The sequence below is a fragment of the Psammomys obesus genome, unplaced genomic scaffold (genome assembly GCF_907164565.1).
Source record: "Psammomys obesus unplaced genomic scaffold, mPsaObe1.curated_primary_1811, whole genome shotgun sequence".
Lineage (NCBI taxonomy): Eukaryota > Metazoa > Chordata > Mammalia > Rodentia > Muridae > Psammomys > Psammomys obesus.
The window spans coordinates 89,745-106,952 of record NW_026596234.1 but is presented as its reverse complement, the minus strand read 5'-3'; the positions used below and the strand labels follow the sequence as shown (position 1 = coordinate 106,952).

At 46.1% G+C, this 17,208-nt stretch overlaps 1 protein-coding gene across 2 annotated transcripts in view; it reads left to right on the top strand.

The window, feature by feature from the left end:
- Myt1 (myelin transcription factor 1) overlaps positions 1–17,208 on the top strand; it is a 66,120-nt gene extending 48,912 nt beyond the window's left edge. The window contains exons 15-23 of one of the 2 annotated variants that reach the window (XM_055596174.1): positions 58–120; positions 272–340; positions 4,107–4,169; positions 4,568–4,651; positions 9,684–9,905; positions 11,594–11,685; positions 12,456–12,559; positions 14,838–14,981; positions 15,352–17,208. In XM_055596174.1, the coding sequence (XP_055452149.1) occupies positions 58–120; positions 272–340; positions 4,107–4,169; positions 4,568–4,651; positions 9,684–9,905; positions 11,594–11,685; positions 12,456–12,559; positions 14,838–14,981; positions 15,352–15,492 (982 nt within the window). In that variant the 3' untranslated portion in view covers positions 15,493–17,208. The remainder of the gene's footprint in view (positions 1–57; positions 121–271; positions 341–4,106; positions 4,170–4,567; positions 4,652–9,683; positions 9,906–11,593; positions 11,686–12,455; positions 12,560–14,837; positions 14,982–15,351) is intronic. The other variant, XM_055596175.1, reaches the window with a different exon arrangement.

Here is a 17,208-nt window from a genome sequence, read left to right as displayed (position 1 = left end):
GGAAGGCCTGCAGATGCGCATGGATCTCTGTTCTGATGCTCTTTTTCCTTTGTCCAGCTGTCCCACCCCCGGCTGTGACGGCAGTGGCCATATCACTGGGAACTATGCCTCTCATCGCAGGTTCGTGCCCTGCTCCTTTGCTCTGGCTTCAGTGCTGTGTGTGTGTGTGTGTGTGTGTGTGTGTGTGTGTGTGTGTGTGTGTGAGGGTGGTTTCCTCATCTCCTCTGCTCCCTTCTATGGCTCACCCCGTATCCCATCTCTTCTCTTTCAGCCTCTCTGGTTGCCCTCTTGCTGACAAGAGCCTCAGAAACCTCATGGCTGCCCACTCTGCTGACCTCAAGTATGTTTGCGCTCACTGACTGCCTATCTCTTAGGCAGCAACCTGGCTTTGCTCTCTCCTTTATGAGGCTCCTACCAAGTCAGCCTTCTCTCAGCTCCCACCCCAGGCTGGCTCTGCTTTCCTGGGGTGGGGAAGAGGAGCAGCACTTGAAAGGGCTGACTCTGCTTGGCCAGGCTGTCCTTGCACCTGTGACTCCAGCTATGCGCAATCTGACCTCTGAGCCCATCCATCTCTTTGTTGGAACAGAGCTCCTGGATTGCTCCAGCTCTTTCCTCAGCCACTCCCAAGGACTCTGACAGGGCTGCCGGGCCTGCTTTTCCTACTACCACTCTAGATACTGAGAAAAGCCGGAACTTGGCTATGGCTTAGTGGCTACAGGCTACGGGGCTCTTGTCAAATGAACTATCTCTAACAATACCAGAGAATGTTCCTTGCTCCTCCCGCCTCCCATGTGCCTTGGCTGTTCTGTTTTCCCTGGTTGTCTTTCCAGCCCTACTCAATGCTCTTGCCTTCTTTTTCCTGGCTCTCCCCCTGCTTCTGTGCCTCTCTGCCTTAATGCATGGGCAGAGCAGGCTCTGTGGGCACCCCCAACTGTCAGTTTGCCTGACATTCCACAGAAGTGAGGAGCAAGCACCCAGAGGTTTCCAGGCGTCTGTTTTCTTGGAGCTGGAGCTGGGGCCTCCATTGTCTCTGGCTTTCATCTTCTCAGTTGACCTGTGACATTATAGCCTCCACAACCCTGAGCTGTGGTTACCTTGTTCAGGTGATCAGAGCTGAGTAGAGACCTTGGAAGAAAGAGATACTATCATGTTGTTCAGGTCCTCACAGCAGGGCCAGGGCCCTCCCTTTCACAGCCCTTTGTGATAGTGGCTCTGAATCCAAGCCAAGACTCCATGGATCTGTTTTGGGACCAGACAAATGCTGGGCACTTAGTGCCTTTTGGACAAGGAGCTCGAATTCTGACAGCAGAAGGGACTTGAGCTGATTTATGCCAGGACAGAAATCTATGGGTTTCCAGTGGCCACTCTGTGTTTCCCTCTAACCAGCTCTATTCTTTCTGGCAGTGAATATCAGGTTCATACCTTGTATGCTCATATAATCACTCACTAACACTGTAGTCTCGCCCTGAAACTCAAAGTTGGAGAACTCAGTACTATAGCCTCAGGTAACTGCCCCCTTACAACCCCCCCCTTTCTTAATCAACTTTCTTATATTCTCTCCTACCCTCGCACCTATTTTTATATCTAGTTCTACTTCCTTTTCCAACTGTGATTAGGGTTCATAGGTTTCCAGCTCAGAACCTAAAGAACTCTCTATTTCAGGATATAACTATGTAATTCTGTGGGCCAACAGACATTCAGGGCCAATTTGTCTGACCCAGTCAGGAGACAGCCCCTGGGAGGGTCTGCACTCTAAGCCAGTGAAAACAAAACAAACACAAACACAAACACAAACAAACAAACAAACAACAATTGTAACACAAAACTTCTACGGACAGAGCAGAGGAAACTCTCCCTCTATGGCTGCATGTCTCAGAGTCCCTTTTGCTCCCAAAGCTCTGCTTGTTCCAGAGCTCTTTCTGGGGCCATCACCTCATTGCTCCAGACTCCAGTGTGGTCTTGGGGGAAGGTGACCACGACTTCTTTTCCACATTTCCTGATGCCCCAGTTGCTCCTGGGATTCTTGTTCTGTCTGGGTAGGCATCAAACCAGCGAAAGTAGTGCAAATGGAGTTCCTTTTGTGGCCTTCCTATGAATGGCGAAAAGCAGGCATGCTCCAGCATGTTCTCTGCTTTGAAGCAAGTTCCAGGGGCATTTACTCTCCTTCTGTGTATGATCAGGACTGCCCTGAGCTGTTCGGTTTACCATGGTGTGAGAGTCGTGGTGGTGTGAGTACATACTGTTCTATACAGTGGAGGCATGCTAGGACATATAAAGGGTGGGCAGCAGCTGGAGAGGTGGCTCAGAGTTTAAGAGCACTGGCCGCTCCTCCAAAGGTCTTGAGTTCAATTCCCAGTCAATCACATGGTGGCTCACAACCGCCCAAGATGAGCTCTGGTGCCCTCTTCTGGCGAGCAGGTATACATGCAGGCAGAACACTGTATACATTAATAAATAAATCTTTTAAAAGGGTGGACAGGACTTCTGCAGCACAGAGTGAGGTACAAAGGGAGATCTGAATTCTTCCTTCTCTTCAGGCAGGGCACTTAGAATCAGATGAAATCCAGGATGGAGTCAGCTCTAATTCTTGTGGCTGCCGCCATAAGGAGTATATTGAAGGTACTATGTGGACACTGTCCTCTTTGAGTGTTCCTTTCAGGAAAACCATCGAGTAACACTTCAGCAAGGAATACAGAATATTCTTGTTCTAGGCACAGGCTTGCTCTCTGGGAGCCACAGACTCTCCCAAGACTCACAGGTGCTATTGAGTATATCTGCATCTCATCTCTGGTGCCAATAGCTCAGAAGCCTGGGTTGCCATGTGACCACTGAGCTACCCCCCTTTTCTGCACTGAATCTCTGCTGGCTACTTCCTTGACACGAAGTCAAGGAGCAGGAGCCCTGGGGCTCAGACTGAGCTTCTTCCCACTGAAAGGAAGAAGAAACTATTTTCAGTTCCTTCTTGTATAGTCCCTGTACTTGGACTTCTGTACGGCAGGGCTACCATGGTGATAATGTAGTGCCCACATGAAGACTAGAGAAAGATTTGGTGGGTCGGCTATCTGAGAGACAGAGAAGTACCCAGTATGTCACACTTTGAGGGACCTGAGGAGTCAGGGAAGATACCCCCCCAAATCCCTGGGGTGGGGGCAGAAAGAAAGTCACAAGAAATGATGACAGCTATGTCATCCTCTAAGACAGCAGGCTCCTAGCTTTTGTTCTTCATATAAGAAGCACTCTATTCGAAAAGTCAGATGTTGCTTGTATACAGGAAAGCAGAGGCTCCCCAGGACCAGGGTGTCATGGGGTAGCACTGGTTTGGATAACCAATACCAAATGCTCACTGTGATTAGGAACAAGATGCAAAGCAGCAGATCTGAGGAGATGGGTCTACCCCCAAGTCAGGCAAATTCAACCAACATCTGCTGTGGCTTTCCATTTGGGAGAAAATAACTGAAGAAAAGTCCATGTTCACAACATCAAAGTATAATTTCTACTACTGTATAGGTAGAAATTATATTCACGTATATAATGGATATAATGGATGTATTAAGCTTGATTTTTGTATTTTGTGCTTTTTATTTTACCCTTGTGGGGTCCATCTGCCCATAAAAGCCACTGGCTGAGTTCTGCTCTCAGGTCTGCAATGGCCACACAGCAGGTACTCACAGGCACCTCTCTGAGTTCTCCTGGTTAAACCTCAGGCTTAGTGTGTTCTGGAGAACCAGCGTGACTGGAACTTAATAAAAAGCCAAGCTGGAAGCATACACTTTCTTTTGGCCACAGTGCACACACCAGGCCGGACCCAATGCCCCATTTTGGTGTCCAGTGTCAAGTTAGGCTCATTCATCTACTCTTCTCTTGGTTTTCTGGGTTTTCCTGGGAGTGGCTGGGGTCAGTAATAAGTCCCTGATACAATCCTATTGAATAGCTGTTGCTGGCCATGGCAGGCTAAGGTATGTGGTGCCCCTTGATAAAGAAGTGCTTGATGTGGGGTGGTTGTTTGAAGGACCGAGGGCTTAAGATTATGATGGACTCATTTGAGAACTGAGTCCAAAGGGGCAAATGTCTTTCTGGCTCTGGTTTCATCTTATGTTCCTCTGCAGGTGCCCCACACCTGGCTGTGATGGCTCTGGCCACATAACAGGGAACTATGCTTCACACAGAAGGTGAGTGGGGCTGAGGGTGGTGATGAGAGTTCTGACTTAGACAAAGCGCTAATGTTCTCAATAAGATATTAAAGTTGCCAGCAACTAGAGCCCATTTGTATCTCTTTTGAATAGGCTCGAGGTATCCCTGTGCAGTAAAATAAAAAGACAAAGTATCAGATTAGAGGCTCCTGGAGCTTTTTCCCACTTTTGATTGTTCTATTGCCCTGTTGAAGGCTCTGTGCGAGCCAACTCTGTTCCATCTGAAAGCGTAACTAATGAGTCAGCTGACCGATTGATCCTTTCTTCCCTCCTTCCCACCCCGACAGGGGGCCACAGAACTTGAGGGAGTAGCATGAGGCAGTGAGGGAGCTGCTGTTCTGGGACTGAGGTGGCATGTTTTCCTCTTTCAAAACCAGTTTGTCAGGCTGCCCACGTGCCAAGAAGAGTGGACTCAAGGTGGCACCTACCAAGGATGACAAGGAGGACCCCGAGTTGATGAAGTATGTTGAGTCATTATGGCTCCTTCACTGTTTTGAAAAATTGAGGGTTTTTTTTTTTAAATATAACTAAACAACAACACAAATAAAACAATGCCATTTAAAAACAAATTTGGAATCCCAGAGGTTGGAAGGGTAGAAGCAGGAGGGTCGTTGAGTTTAAGCCTGCCTGAGCTACTTAATGAGAGCCTGTCTCAAAAACAAAACGAAACAGCTTTAGACTGTTCTTTGCATCTGGCCACTAAATTGATTGATGACAATCTTTATTTTTACAGTAGTACTGGAACCTGGATATTGAACCCAGAGCACGTTCTCTGGGCTCAGGTCAGAGGTGTTTTGGTGGGGCTTTGAGATGCTAATTGATTGGTTAAATAAAACGGAATGAGCTAAGTACCCCACTGCCCCTAAGTGGTTCTGGGATTCTCACGGGCCTTGTAGTCTGTGTTTTGTCTGGCCAGAAGGTTCAGGTGTGAAGTTTTGGAGGGCAGTTCATTAGGAAGATGTTATCTTTCTGAATATTATGTATCTGACCATCAGCACGTTTGTCTATAGCTAGTGAAGGGGGAGGGCCTGGAAGAGCTGAAAATGGAGACTCGACCCAATATGGGGAGCAGAGAGGATCTTCTTGTTCTTTTATTTTTTTTTTCTCCTTTACAAATTGTTTTCTTTTTCTGATTACCAGTTAGATACAGGGTGTAAATTCCCTAGCATAACAATGGAGTGTCATTCAATGAAGTAAACACACACAGCTAGCTAGCATTTTGGTCTTAGCTTGTTCATGTACACAGCTGAATGTATTCCAAGGTACAGCCTATCAGATGCTAGGCTAATTTTTTAAAATGCAGTTTTTTACAAACTGGGCACGGTGGGGCACGCCTTTAATCCCAGAACTCTTGAGGCAGAGACAGGCAGATCTTTATGATTCAAGGCCAGCCTGACCTGGTCTGCATGGTAAACTTCAGGACAGCAAGGGCTATATGGACAGACGTATACATGTATAACTTTATCTTGACACTGAAATCATCACACATAAAGGGCAAAGTCAGGGCTTTTATATTTGTGTTTATTCTTCACTTAACTTTTACAACACTATATAGCTGGATATTAAAAACAGTGGCAAGTAGTTTCTCATCTTTATATACTTCTCTATTATAATGGTGCTATCTTTTCTGACTTAGATAAAAGTCTACCATTTTACCAGATGCATTTGATCATTTCTCCCATTTCCTTCCTCTCAGGAAGAGCCTTTTTTTGCAAAGAGAGTTTATCCAGCAGAGAAGGATATTTTCTGGAACTTGAAGATTAGTCATCCCTTTTCTTATGGTTGACAATAAATTGGCACGTCTTCATCTGGAACACATTTGATATCGCTGTACTTGATAATTTGACCAGGATGAGAGGTGATAAATACAATTTGGTTGTTAGGAGTAGACACTGGCTTTTGGAAGGCACGCAATGCTTCAAGCAGCTATATGTTTATACACATGAAAAAAAAATCTCATTGAGTAAAAGCAATGTCTTTCTGACCTAAGATGATGACAATACCTCTTGGCTTTGGCTTGGTTCTCAGTTTCCCTCACCATAGAATATTATTTTCTGGCTACTTTTCAATTCTTGTCAATATAATCTCTAAAATATCCTCTCAAACTACTTTCTTCCTGTTGCAGCTTTTGCATCTATCCTTAGGACTGATCTGTTTTCTGTGGCACTGCCTCTCAATGAACCCTGGCAGAGTTTTTGGAGCCATTTTTGTGCTTTCTGATAAATCCTTATTTGCATTCCAGTAACTCCTTTCTTACCACCTTGGCCTGAATGTCTTTTACAAATCCTTTCACAGCCTTTTTCTTCTCCTCCTCCTCCTCCTCCTCCTCCTCCTCTTCTTCTTCTTCACTTTTTCACCATTCTATAAATCTATAAGCTTGATGATTTTCTTTAAACTTTTCTCCATTTGGTATCAGGATGGCTGATCAAGGCCAGTTTCCTATAATCCCTTTTTATTTTTTCTTGGGGAAATTGGGTTTGACCACCAAAATATCATAGCAAGGGGCTTCTTTCATCATTTGCTATAGCCAGCGCATGGGCTAGAATTTCATGAGGTGGAGGAAGAGACAGAAAAAAGCTCAAAGCAATGCACCATTGCCTCACTAGGAGTTCTAGAGAGTTCCCACATCCTTTGTGGATCTTAAGTGACACAAGTCCCTGAAGCAAAAATAATACATGCTTATGTTTTTGGAAATGGCTACTTCCATCCCTCTGGGGCAAGGTAGGGGTGATAAGTCTTCTGAGGGCTTATGGGCAAACCTTTACCATCTGTGATGCAGTTGGTAGGTACTTGTATCGTTGTAAGATTATTCTTCTTATAGAGAGCTAGTTTCCTGCAACACTCTTTTGCAGGTGGGACATGTCATGTCACAGGCTCAAATAGGGATGACCCACTGACTAACTTACCCAGGACACAGGAGCTGATCCTTAGTAAAGTGGATAGGGCATTCCTCCAGCAGGTGAACAGAACAGATCTCTCTGCTTTTGGGTGTTGATCAGGATTTAGGCTGCCGCTTGGGGCTGGGCTTTCAAGAAGCAGGCCTTCCCTGACTATGTTGTTTACTGGGCCGATGGCATCTGCATACTCACTTAGCAGCAAAACAATTGGCCTCGGATTACTCTAATTCTCCGAACTTGTTCCAGCTGTGGCCAAAATCTAGTTGGCCACAGAGGAGAGGCCTAACAGATACCACATTGTTCAGAAGGGGTTGCCACCACCAACTATTTATTTAGTCTAATGAAATCTATATAATTTTTATAAGAAAATCTGCAGTGGGTGCTAAATTAACAATGCAAAAACATGTGCTGGCTAAATCTTGGGTTGAAAAATTATTTTTCTCCTTAAGAATCCAGAAATTGGCCTGGGACCATGAGCACACAAAGCTCTTGTCAAGCATGTCGGCAAAGACCCTGCTGGCTGTGATATTGTTGGTGAATTATGCTGTGTTTGTAAATAATTAAGGTCAAAACTGGTATTTTTCAAATTAGCTGGGAAAAATAGTTTTCCTTTTTCTAAAGTACTGTCAACTTTGCTTTAACAACAACAACAACAACAACAACAAAAAACTTCTGCAAATGGAAGGAGACTGCAATCTTTAGATATCACGCAGTACTGGCAATATGAATTTCCTAATGTCTTTATGGCAAGAATGGGGCGCCTGGGAGTAGTTCCATTTTGTAGAACTTACCCTTGCTCATAAAATATTTATAATTGATCAGCATCTTTAAACCAGTACAGACTAAAGCAGGAACTTTAATGGCTATACCAAGTCCTGTGGAAGTATGGGATTTTGGTCAGCACAGGTGTGAACTGTAGTTGTGGGGTTGTGGTAGAATTCTCATTCTTAACGTTTCACACAAGCACTGATTGAGACTAAGCCGTTGTCAGGACTTTGATGTCGTAGATGTGAACAGAGGGTACAGTGCTGAGGTGTTGGTACTTCTCCTGTTCTATCCATGACTTCTGGAGGTCCATATTGTCCCAGCCACTGGCAGCTACTCCTCTGTTCTCCGTTCTCCTGGACCCATGTCTCATGTCACTGTACACACGGCTTCTGCGCCCCACTGCCATTCTGGAAAATATAAGCTCATTCAAGGAGCGTGGAAGCCTGTTGTCTCATGCCATAGTCATGTCTCGCTGATCATCAAAATCAAAACTGCTGATTTTGAAGATTTGATGCCATTGTTAAGAGGAAGGAATCGCTCCTGAATACTGCTCATACATGCTATTCCAGGGAATAGAAGCAACTCCTCTTTGCAAAGAGGTTAGAGGCTTTTCAAGTGGTTAGAAGAATTCGGCTGTCTGGAGTGACTGAAAAGCCTACTTCAGCTGGCCATATGAGCTTGTGATATTGGGGACTCAGGAGGGGTCTCATCTCAACCCTCAGGTTGGCTGTCTTTGGCCTAGGTATCCCAGACTTCACAGTGATGGGCATCCAGATTCGAGGAGCTAGATATTGAATGCGAGCTACCCAAATCCCCTGTGCGGTGCTCCTGGTGTGTCCCTGTTGTAGGCTTCAGGCTGAGATCTCCTTGTGGCCACTATATTGTCTGAGGCCTGTGTGGGCTGGAGGAGCAAGAAGGGAAGGAGAGGAAAGCAAGAGGTGTTTCAGACAGAGGAAGCAGGACCTTGGCAAAGATGGAGAGGAGACTGTCTCCAAGACTGTCCTGGAAATGAGATGGGGGACTATCTTGCTATTGTCACCTTGCTACTCGCCAGCTGGCATTATGCCCTCTGCCCCAGGAGCACAGCAGGCAACTATCAGGCAGCAGGAGACTGCTTCCGGTCCTCTGTCTTCCTGAAAATGTCCTGCCCTGACTTCTTTGTATCCACAGAAAACTCTGTAAAGTATGGCAGCATTATCCTTGGGTCCTGTGTATTTGCCTGGTTCTTAGCATAGAGCGAACATGTGATGAATGGTGACTTCATTGAGTTGCATTTGTTGGGGGAGGACTGCAAATCTTCAGATTGAAGAACTTGTTCTGGGGCATGAGTGGGTGTGTCCGGTCCTAGCCAATTTTTCATACACCATGCCTGGGACATTTGTCTTCTGCGTATATATATTACAGCCATAGTGCTTCTGTCTCTGTCTTCAAATACCTGGAATAAAGGAAGCACTACTCCTGGCAAGCCTCCTGCAGGGTGATTATGGGTAGTCAAAGCCAATACCCTCCTGTCTGAGCACTGTGTTCTCCAGACACCCCTGGGTGTCACAGCTCTGAAGCTGTAGGTTAACAGGCCTTATTGTGCTGACTGGCCTGGGGTGCCCTCACCACCCTTCTGATTTGCAAGCCCTGCTATGCAAGGACCAAGGAGAAAGAGGGAGAGGGACAGCATTCCCAATCGGAACTCCAGCTACGAGATTTGACTAGCTTCTTGCCTCACTCAAAAGTACGAAGTACTTTGAGCAGGGTTTCTAGAGCCTGGCTTTGCAGGGTTCCTAGATCCTCCTGCCCAGGGCCCCTGTGATCACCTCAGTCTTTCTGTGTCTAGGTGCCCAGTTCCAGGCTGTGTGGGGCTCGGCCACATCAGCGGCAAATATGCCTCTCACAGGAGTGCTTCTGGTTGCCCGCTGGCCGCTCGGAGGCAGAAAGAGGGCGCTCTCAATGGTTCATCTTTTTCCTGGAAGTCGTTGAAGAATGAGGGCCCTACTTGCCCCACCCCAGGTTGCGATGGCTCTGGGCATGCCAATGGCAGTTTCCTCACCCACAGAAGGTACTGACCCGCATGTCAACAATCAGGGATATTTCGTCTGGGACAAAACTCCTGTGGGGGGGAGCAAGCTAGTACTTAGTGGGGATAACAGTTCTGCAAGGGAAAGCAAGACCCAAGTAGGTAGCTCAAAGAGAGATGTCATGGAGGCTCTTGGTACTAGAGAGTCTTTGTTTTGCCTCAGCATGTGTTTGCCCTCATAAGTGTCCCTCTGTGCCCTGATGTTATGAGTATGTTATGCTATTATCCCGTTAAATATGGAGGCCATGTATGACCAGACTCCTGCCTCTGCCCATATTTCACTTTTCAGGAAAGGTTTGTTTTCTATACCTTGTGCCCTGCCTCTTACATTGGGCTTGATTTTTGAATTTTGGGCAGAGGCTCTCACTTGCTTTGCAAGGGGCCTGGTAACTAACCCTCTTCTCGTCTAGGCGCACAGTACCTGCCATAGGGCTAAGTTGCCCTGCTTCACCAGATCCCTTCTCATGCACGCTGTTCTAATAAGCCATTGCTCTTGTCCAGTAACTTTTGTTTGAAGTGAAAGCCAATACCTCTTCCCTTCTTTCTCCCCCCTTTTCTTTCTTTCTTCTTCTTTCTTGCCCTTATTTCTACCCACAAAGTTAGCACATCCATTCAACAACAACAAAATTAATTTACAGACAGTCCACCCAGCATCAAGGAGCAGAGAGAGCCCAGAACAAAGGGATAACCAGTCATTGCCGTTTAGAGTGTGTGTTGGGCAGAGTGAGTAGGGACTGATTGCATAAACAAATGAGAGTTAACTGAATCTGGTGAATAGAGAGCAGGGATCAGGGGAAACAGCAGAGTAGTGGGCAAATGGTACTCTGGAGAAAGAGCCAGATGTTTTCCCTGAGGTGTGTGGAGGGAAAGCCCCCGTGTAGCTTTAGCTGGGAAGGACCTGGCATACTTGTTAGGAAAGGAAACAGAACTTTGTGAGCAAGTATCTATCCAATTGTCTCCGAGAGTGAGGGACTTAGTAGGGAACACAGGAAAAAATCGGGTCTCATTTGGGCAGCTGGGATATAGACCACAAAGGTAATGCCAATAACAGAAAAAAAAAAAAAAAAAAAAAAAAAAGACTGCAGGAGCCTGGGCCAGGTGGGCAGGGTAGTTGAACTCTGTGCTTCCAACCTTCCTTTTTTCTTACCACTTTGATTTACAATGGGAATGAGATCATTGCACAAACATGAAGTAGTGTGTGATAATCCACATGCTTTTGTATGCTTTTCTGCTTGAATAGCTATAGTGGAGAAATCACCTGTGAATGCTGGTCCATCTATGTCCTGAAGGATCTCTCAGGTGGAGTTAGCTCTGAGGACCCTCTCTTAGAGTGCTTCAGAGGGCCAGCAGGTGGAGCACGCAGTTCTCAGCCTCTGCCCAGAGTAATAACACCTGAAGGTAGCAATGCCCCATTTCCTTTAGGACCTGTGACCAGCCATGACTGTGCCAAACAGGGAAGGCTCTGAGGGGTGCATCACTGGGCCCCTTTCCTGGAGTACAGCCTTGCTCACCAGGCAGGGAAGCTGAGGTGAAGCAGTAGCCCCACAGGGAGGCATGCAGGGTCATCTGAGTGAGAGGGAATGGAACTGATGTAGTCCCGGTGTGGGATCCCGGACCTGCCTATGCACTATGTCCTGAACTGGTCAGTGATCTGTAACTTCTGCTTCTAGTTTGTCTGGCTGTCCCAGAGCAACCTTTGCTGGAAAGAAAGGAAAACTCTCAGGGGATGAGATTCTCAGCCCAAAATTCAAGACAAGTGATGGTGAGGTTGCCCTTCTGGGATGTCCCTTCTTATCCTTCTCTCTGTGCTGTGGGAAGGGGATGGGGAAGCTGAGCTCCCTGAAAATGATCTGTGGTAGTTATTGCCTTGATCTAGCTGTCCTATTACCTTAATCCTGAAGTTCTCAATGCTTGGATTCAGAGCCCCTGACTCCACTTGATAGTCGTGTTGACTCTGACTTTGAGCTTGGTGATTATATATGGATCAGAGTCTGATGGGAGGGCACCAAAAGCCTTGCCCATGAGTTTGTGAAGGCAAGGAGATTCTCTTTGAACATATCTCTCTTTGGTCATAGCAGTTAATGTCTCTGAAGAGATCTGTGCATCCTGCACAGGTCAAGGTAGGAGGAAAATAATACTGTTCTCAGTTTCCAAGACTTCCCAATATACATGCCCAAGAGAGGCACTCTGGGTTTGGCAAGAGGTTCACCTCTGCATAAAGATCTTCCTTACCATCTCCAAAGCAGTTGAACAGAGCAGCAGCTGGTTTTCTTCCTTCCTTCCTTCCTTCCTTCCTTCCTTCCTTCCTTCCTTCCTTCCTTCCTTCCTTTCCTTCCTTCCTTCCTTTCTTCCCTTCCTTCCTTCTTTTCTTCCCTTCCTTCCTTCCTTCCTTCCTTCCTTCCTTTCTTCCCTTCCTTCCTTCCTTTCTTCCCTTCCTTCCTTCCTTTCTTCCCTTCCTTCCTTCCTTCCTTCCTTCCTTCCTTCCTTCCTTCCTTCCTTTTCTTACTTTCTTCCTTTTTTATTTTCTGGCAGTGCTGGAGAATGATGAGGAGATCAAGCAGCTAAATCAGGAGATACGAGACTTGAATGAGTCCAATTCGGAGATGGAGGCTGCCATGGTGCAGCTGCAGTCTCAGGTGGGTGGCACTACTCAGTTTGGCTCTTCCCGGCCACCCAGAGCCAGCCTGTGAATGCTGCTTCCATCAGTACCACTGGTATTGAACTAATGGAAGCAAAGCACAGAGCACAGAGCGCCCAGGGCACTGGTTAGCTGCCCACTCACTGCATCGCCTGGGAGTCTTCTAGGCCCCTAACCTGGCTAGTGTTAGTCGTCCTCTTGGATTGCTCCACCTGCAAGAGCAGTTTGCTAGAGTTCTGGCTCTGCTAGTACTGGTTGTCCAATTCATTTTTCCAGTCTCATTAGCAATGGCAGCTTATCTATTCTGTTTCTACCTGGACCAGCACAGCGCCACCTAAAGATCTTGCTTTCCTCAGTAAAATGTGGGTTAGGTTAGAACCTTTCCTTTCCACTCCCTTGTTCAGGGCTTGCTCTTGGAGAAAAGCCTTTACTGTTGAGTATTGGTGAACAGGGCTGTTGCTTGGCAACAGGGCTACTGCTCTACCTTCTGTCTGCTAAGTGAATCTAGAGCAGAGCTGGTGTTATATGAGTGTCCCCTAATGGCTGGAGAGACAAAAGGATAGAAAATGAACATAGCACCCATCAAGGGCAGAGAGGTCAAACAGGAAAGCAGCAGGCCCCTTCCTAGAGGCAACAATTTCATTCCACATGTCTTGATAATCTAGTTTCTTTGTAGGCTAATGCCATTTCAAGAGCCTATGATATGTAGCACCAATCATGGAGTCAGGAAGAGCTCATGTGTCCTATACATGTTAATGTGTTATTCTCCAGAACCACTGGAAGTGACAACAGGAAGGACAGTCTTTCAGCTGGGACCATCACTGTCCTCTCTACCTGTGTCTTTGGATGAGACACAGTATAGTCCAAGTCATCTATCAGGCTCCCCAGAGCCTTCATGCTGTGATCAGCACCTCTCATTTCTCTTTTTGCCAAACCCATATCTTAAAGCTTTATTTATTTTTTGCTAGATATTTCATTTTTGTTTTTAATTGAATACATACATTTGTATGTGTCTATGCACATTTATGCATTGCTCATGGAAGCCCGAGAAGAACATTGAATCCCCTGGAGCTGCAGTTACAAGAGATTATGAACTGCGTGATATGGTTGCTGGGAACTGAACCTGGGTCCTCTCTATGAGTAGCATGTGCTCTTGACTTTGGAGTCATCGTTGTGTGTGTGTGTGCACGCATGTGCACACATGTTTGCATAGGTGCCTATGGAAGCCAGAGATGTCAGATATCCCTGGAGCCAGTTACAGGCAGTTGTGAGTCACCCAGTATAGGTGCCCTGAAAGAGCAATAGCATTCTTTAACTACTTAGCCATCTCTCCAGCCTCAGGACTCTTTTTTTTTTCTTTCTTTCTTTTTTAAGAATCTGCTGTGGTGGTACTCAGCTACTCAGAAGGGTGAGGCAAGAGGTCTGTGTGAGCTCATAAGTTTAAGGGTAGCCTGGGCGATACAGAGAGATGGCATTACCTTTAAACTGCAAAACAAAGCCTATCTGTAAAAGACTGGTTGCTTTCTTTTACAAGTCTTAGCCATCGCCCCAAGGGCAGGTCTCTAGAGCCACTTTAGTCAGCACTGGTAGAGAGGAGCACTCAGCCCCTCCTGAAGCATCTCACAGGACCTCTCACTGCCCTTGCTTCCTGTCACACATCGTCTTCCCATGAGTTCAGTCTTTCACTTTTTGGAGACATGCAATTAAGCTAGGGACTGTCCTTTGACACTAGGAACCCCAGAAACAGCATAATCCTATGTAGGCTTATTGTCAGAGTGTGGAAGATGGAGAAATTTAGCTGTATTTGGTCTGGAGAAGATGTGCCTGGGGCCTTGGCATCCAGCTTGCTGGTCTTTTGTTGGAGTAAAAGCCTCAGAGGCAGGGGCAGCACAAGTTGAATGCAATTATTCCCATCCTACAGAAAGAAATAGGAGCCTGGCAAAGTAAGAGCACAGTTGAAGTGGGCAGAGATTGAGCGCAGGGAGCCTTGGAGTCTGTGGTTTCATCCCATTCCCTAGTAGATACAAGGCAGAGAACAGCCTCAAAGACTTGACATGGCAGCTCCTACTTCCTTCAAGCAGAGGGTGCTTCCAGGGGATCTTCACCCTCTCCAGTCAGGGACCATCTCTTTCCCTGAGTGGGGTTCCCCACAGGAAGCAGGACCAAGCCTCTTTCCCACTAGTAAGCTTTGTCATTTCCTAGAACATGGTGAGGGACGGCCAGTGCTTTCATAATAAGCCAGAGCTGAGACAAGCATCTTCATATCGCTACCACAGATCTCTTCCATGGAGAAGAACCTGAAGAGCATTGAGGAGGAGAACAAGCTCATCGAGGAGCAGAATGAGGCCCTGTTCCTGGAACTGTCTGGGCTGAGCCAGGCCCTTATCCAAAGTCTTGCCAATATCCGCCTTCCACACATGGTAGGCAGCAAGTCACCTGTAGGTATTACAGCTGAGCTGGAAGTTGCCCTAGGGACAGTTCCAGAGGTGGGAAAGTGAGTGGACCTCACTGCTGTTCATGAGTCTTGAGGGAAGGATCCTTTGGGAATAATCCCATGCCCTTGGTAGCCTTCTCAGTGCTGTGATGGGGTAGCCATTGGCTGTTGGATCTAGTCCTGAGTAGCTCATGAATTGGGGTATAATGGTGAATCTTGTTGCCGTGATTTTTTAGTTTTGGCAGGAGTGGCTGCTATTGCTGCCCTTTTGGCCTGGGGTTAAGGCTTCCCCACTAGTTTCTACTATATGGGGGTCCACCTGTAGTAGGGCCTGCTAATCTGGTTCTATTCTCTAGGAGCCAATATGTGAACAGAATTTTGACGCCTATGTGAACACCCTCACTGACATGTACTCCAATCAGGACTGCTACCAGAACCCGGAGAACAAAGGCCTTCTGGAAACGATCAAGCAAGCTGTGAGGGGCATTCAGGTCTAGGCTGCACTGCCCAGAGGAGTCCCTGCTCTGCTCCTCACAGTGGGGACCCCTGACTTATAGCTACTTCTAATTGGAAGCCTGGGTGCAGCCTTGGGCAGCTTACCCAAAGGGGAGCCTGGAAATCAGTGTCTCCTATCATGTCCCCATGAGGCCCAGGCATGAAGACCTCTCTGTGTGGGTGTCTGGGGACACTGAAGTATTACAAAGTGATTTATTTTTGTTTTCTGAAAGAAGTCTGAAGAGCAGCTCAAAGTCTCCGTGGAAGCTCATGGACAAGGTTCTCAGGGAAGTTTTGGAGTTTGCAGCCACAGTGTTCCATTGTCTGTCAAGGTTGGGAGGGCAGCCATGGACTTGATGGGTGTTAGTCTCAGCAGGAGGGCATGCCTAGGCTTCTGGCTATGCTCACTGAGGCCCATGTGGCAAGTATGTTTTGTGTTTTCATTTAATTCAACTTTGTGTTAAAGGTGCATTCTGCTTGAGAAGTGAATCTAGGGACAGGCCTCCCAAGATGGCAGTCTACACAGCTGATGAGCATCGTAGAAAATCAGCTGAAGGTATTTTTCACTTGGAGGCCCTGAAAATCAGCCATTTGCTTGGGCAGCAGATGCCTGTAGGCTGTGCAGACCTGCTTCCTCCTGGCTCCAGTCTTTAAACTCCTGGCCTGGGCTCTAAGTCCAGGACCACTGGGCCAAGCCTCTGCTTTCTGTACCTCCACCCAGGTGCTAGACCCATCATTGTTATCTTTTTCTGTGCATCCAAGGTGACTGAGGTGGGGAGAGTGAGGTCAGAGGTAAATTGTTAATGGGAGACCACCAAGATTTCACTTCTTTGTAGACTCATTTAAGATGTGAAAAGGGTAAATTTTAATTTAATGTGTTAAAAACACAATGTTCTTACCGTGTAAATAGAGTCCAAGTTAATTGTGACTGCAATTCCAAATTAGTATTTAAAAGTAGAGAAATTGCACTTCCTGGAAGACACTGAAAGTAGTTAGTTTATTCTGTAAATTATTTAATTTTGTCATGATGAGTATTTATATTCATACCCTCTTATGTTAATGTTTTCTATTTATTATTTTTATTTATTAATTTTATACTATTTCAACTAGACTACACACTAGGGCACCATAAGAGTTAAATAAGTTAAATCAAAACTAAAACATTTATTTGACTATAAGATAGGCCACAAAGAATCTTGATATAACTTCTAGTTATAATTTTGATGCAACCGAGTTATTTTTTATATATTTTGTTATTTATTCTCTTAATAATGGAATTTTTTAAAAAAAAGTATTTTGTAACTGAGGAATTTTGATAATTTGGGTTTTCTCCCCATTGGTCCACCAGAGAGAAAGGTGTTTTAGTTTTCTTTTCCCCTTTGAGTTCCTTTTGTCCGGCCAATAACAGCAAATGGAATTCTGTATTTATCATTATTTAAGTGTAGTGCAGATGCGTGTGCTCTGGCGTTTCTTGTGTTGCATTTGTGGAGGTTCTTATGGATGATTCATGTTGCTGTGAGGGAGTGCTGGCCATGGTCATTTCTAGGCAGTTGCCTGGACTCACTGGCCAAACTGCCCAGGATCTTGATACCCCAATACTGTGACCCTCTTTCCTCAGGAAACACGTTGGACCCACAGTACTTCGTGGTGTGTTTGGAGGGTGATTTCTAATAAAAGTCTCACTGTGCATAGGTGCTATGGTCTGTGAGGAGGCTGCT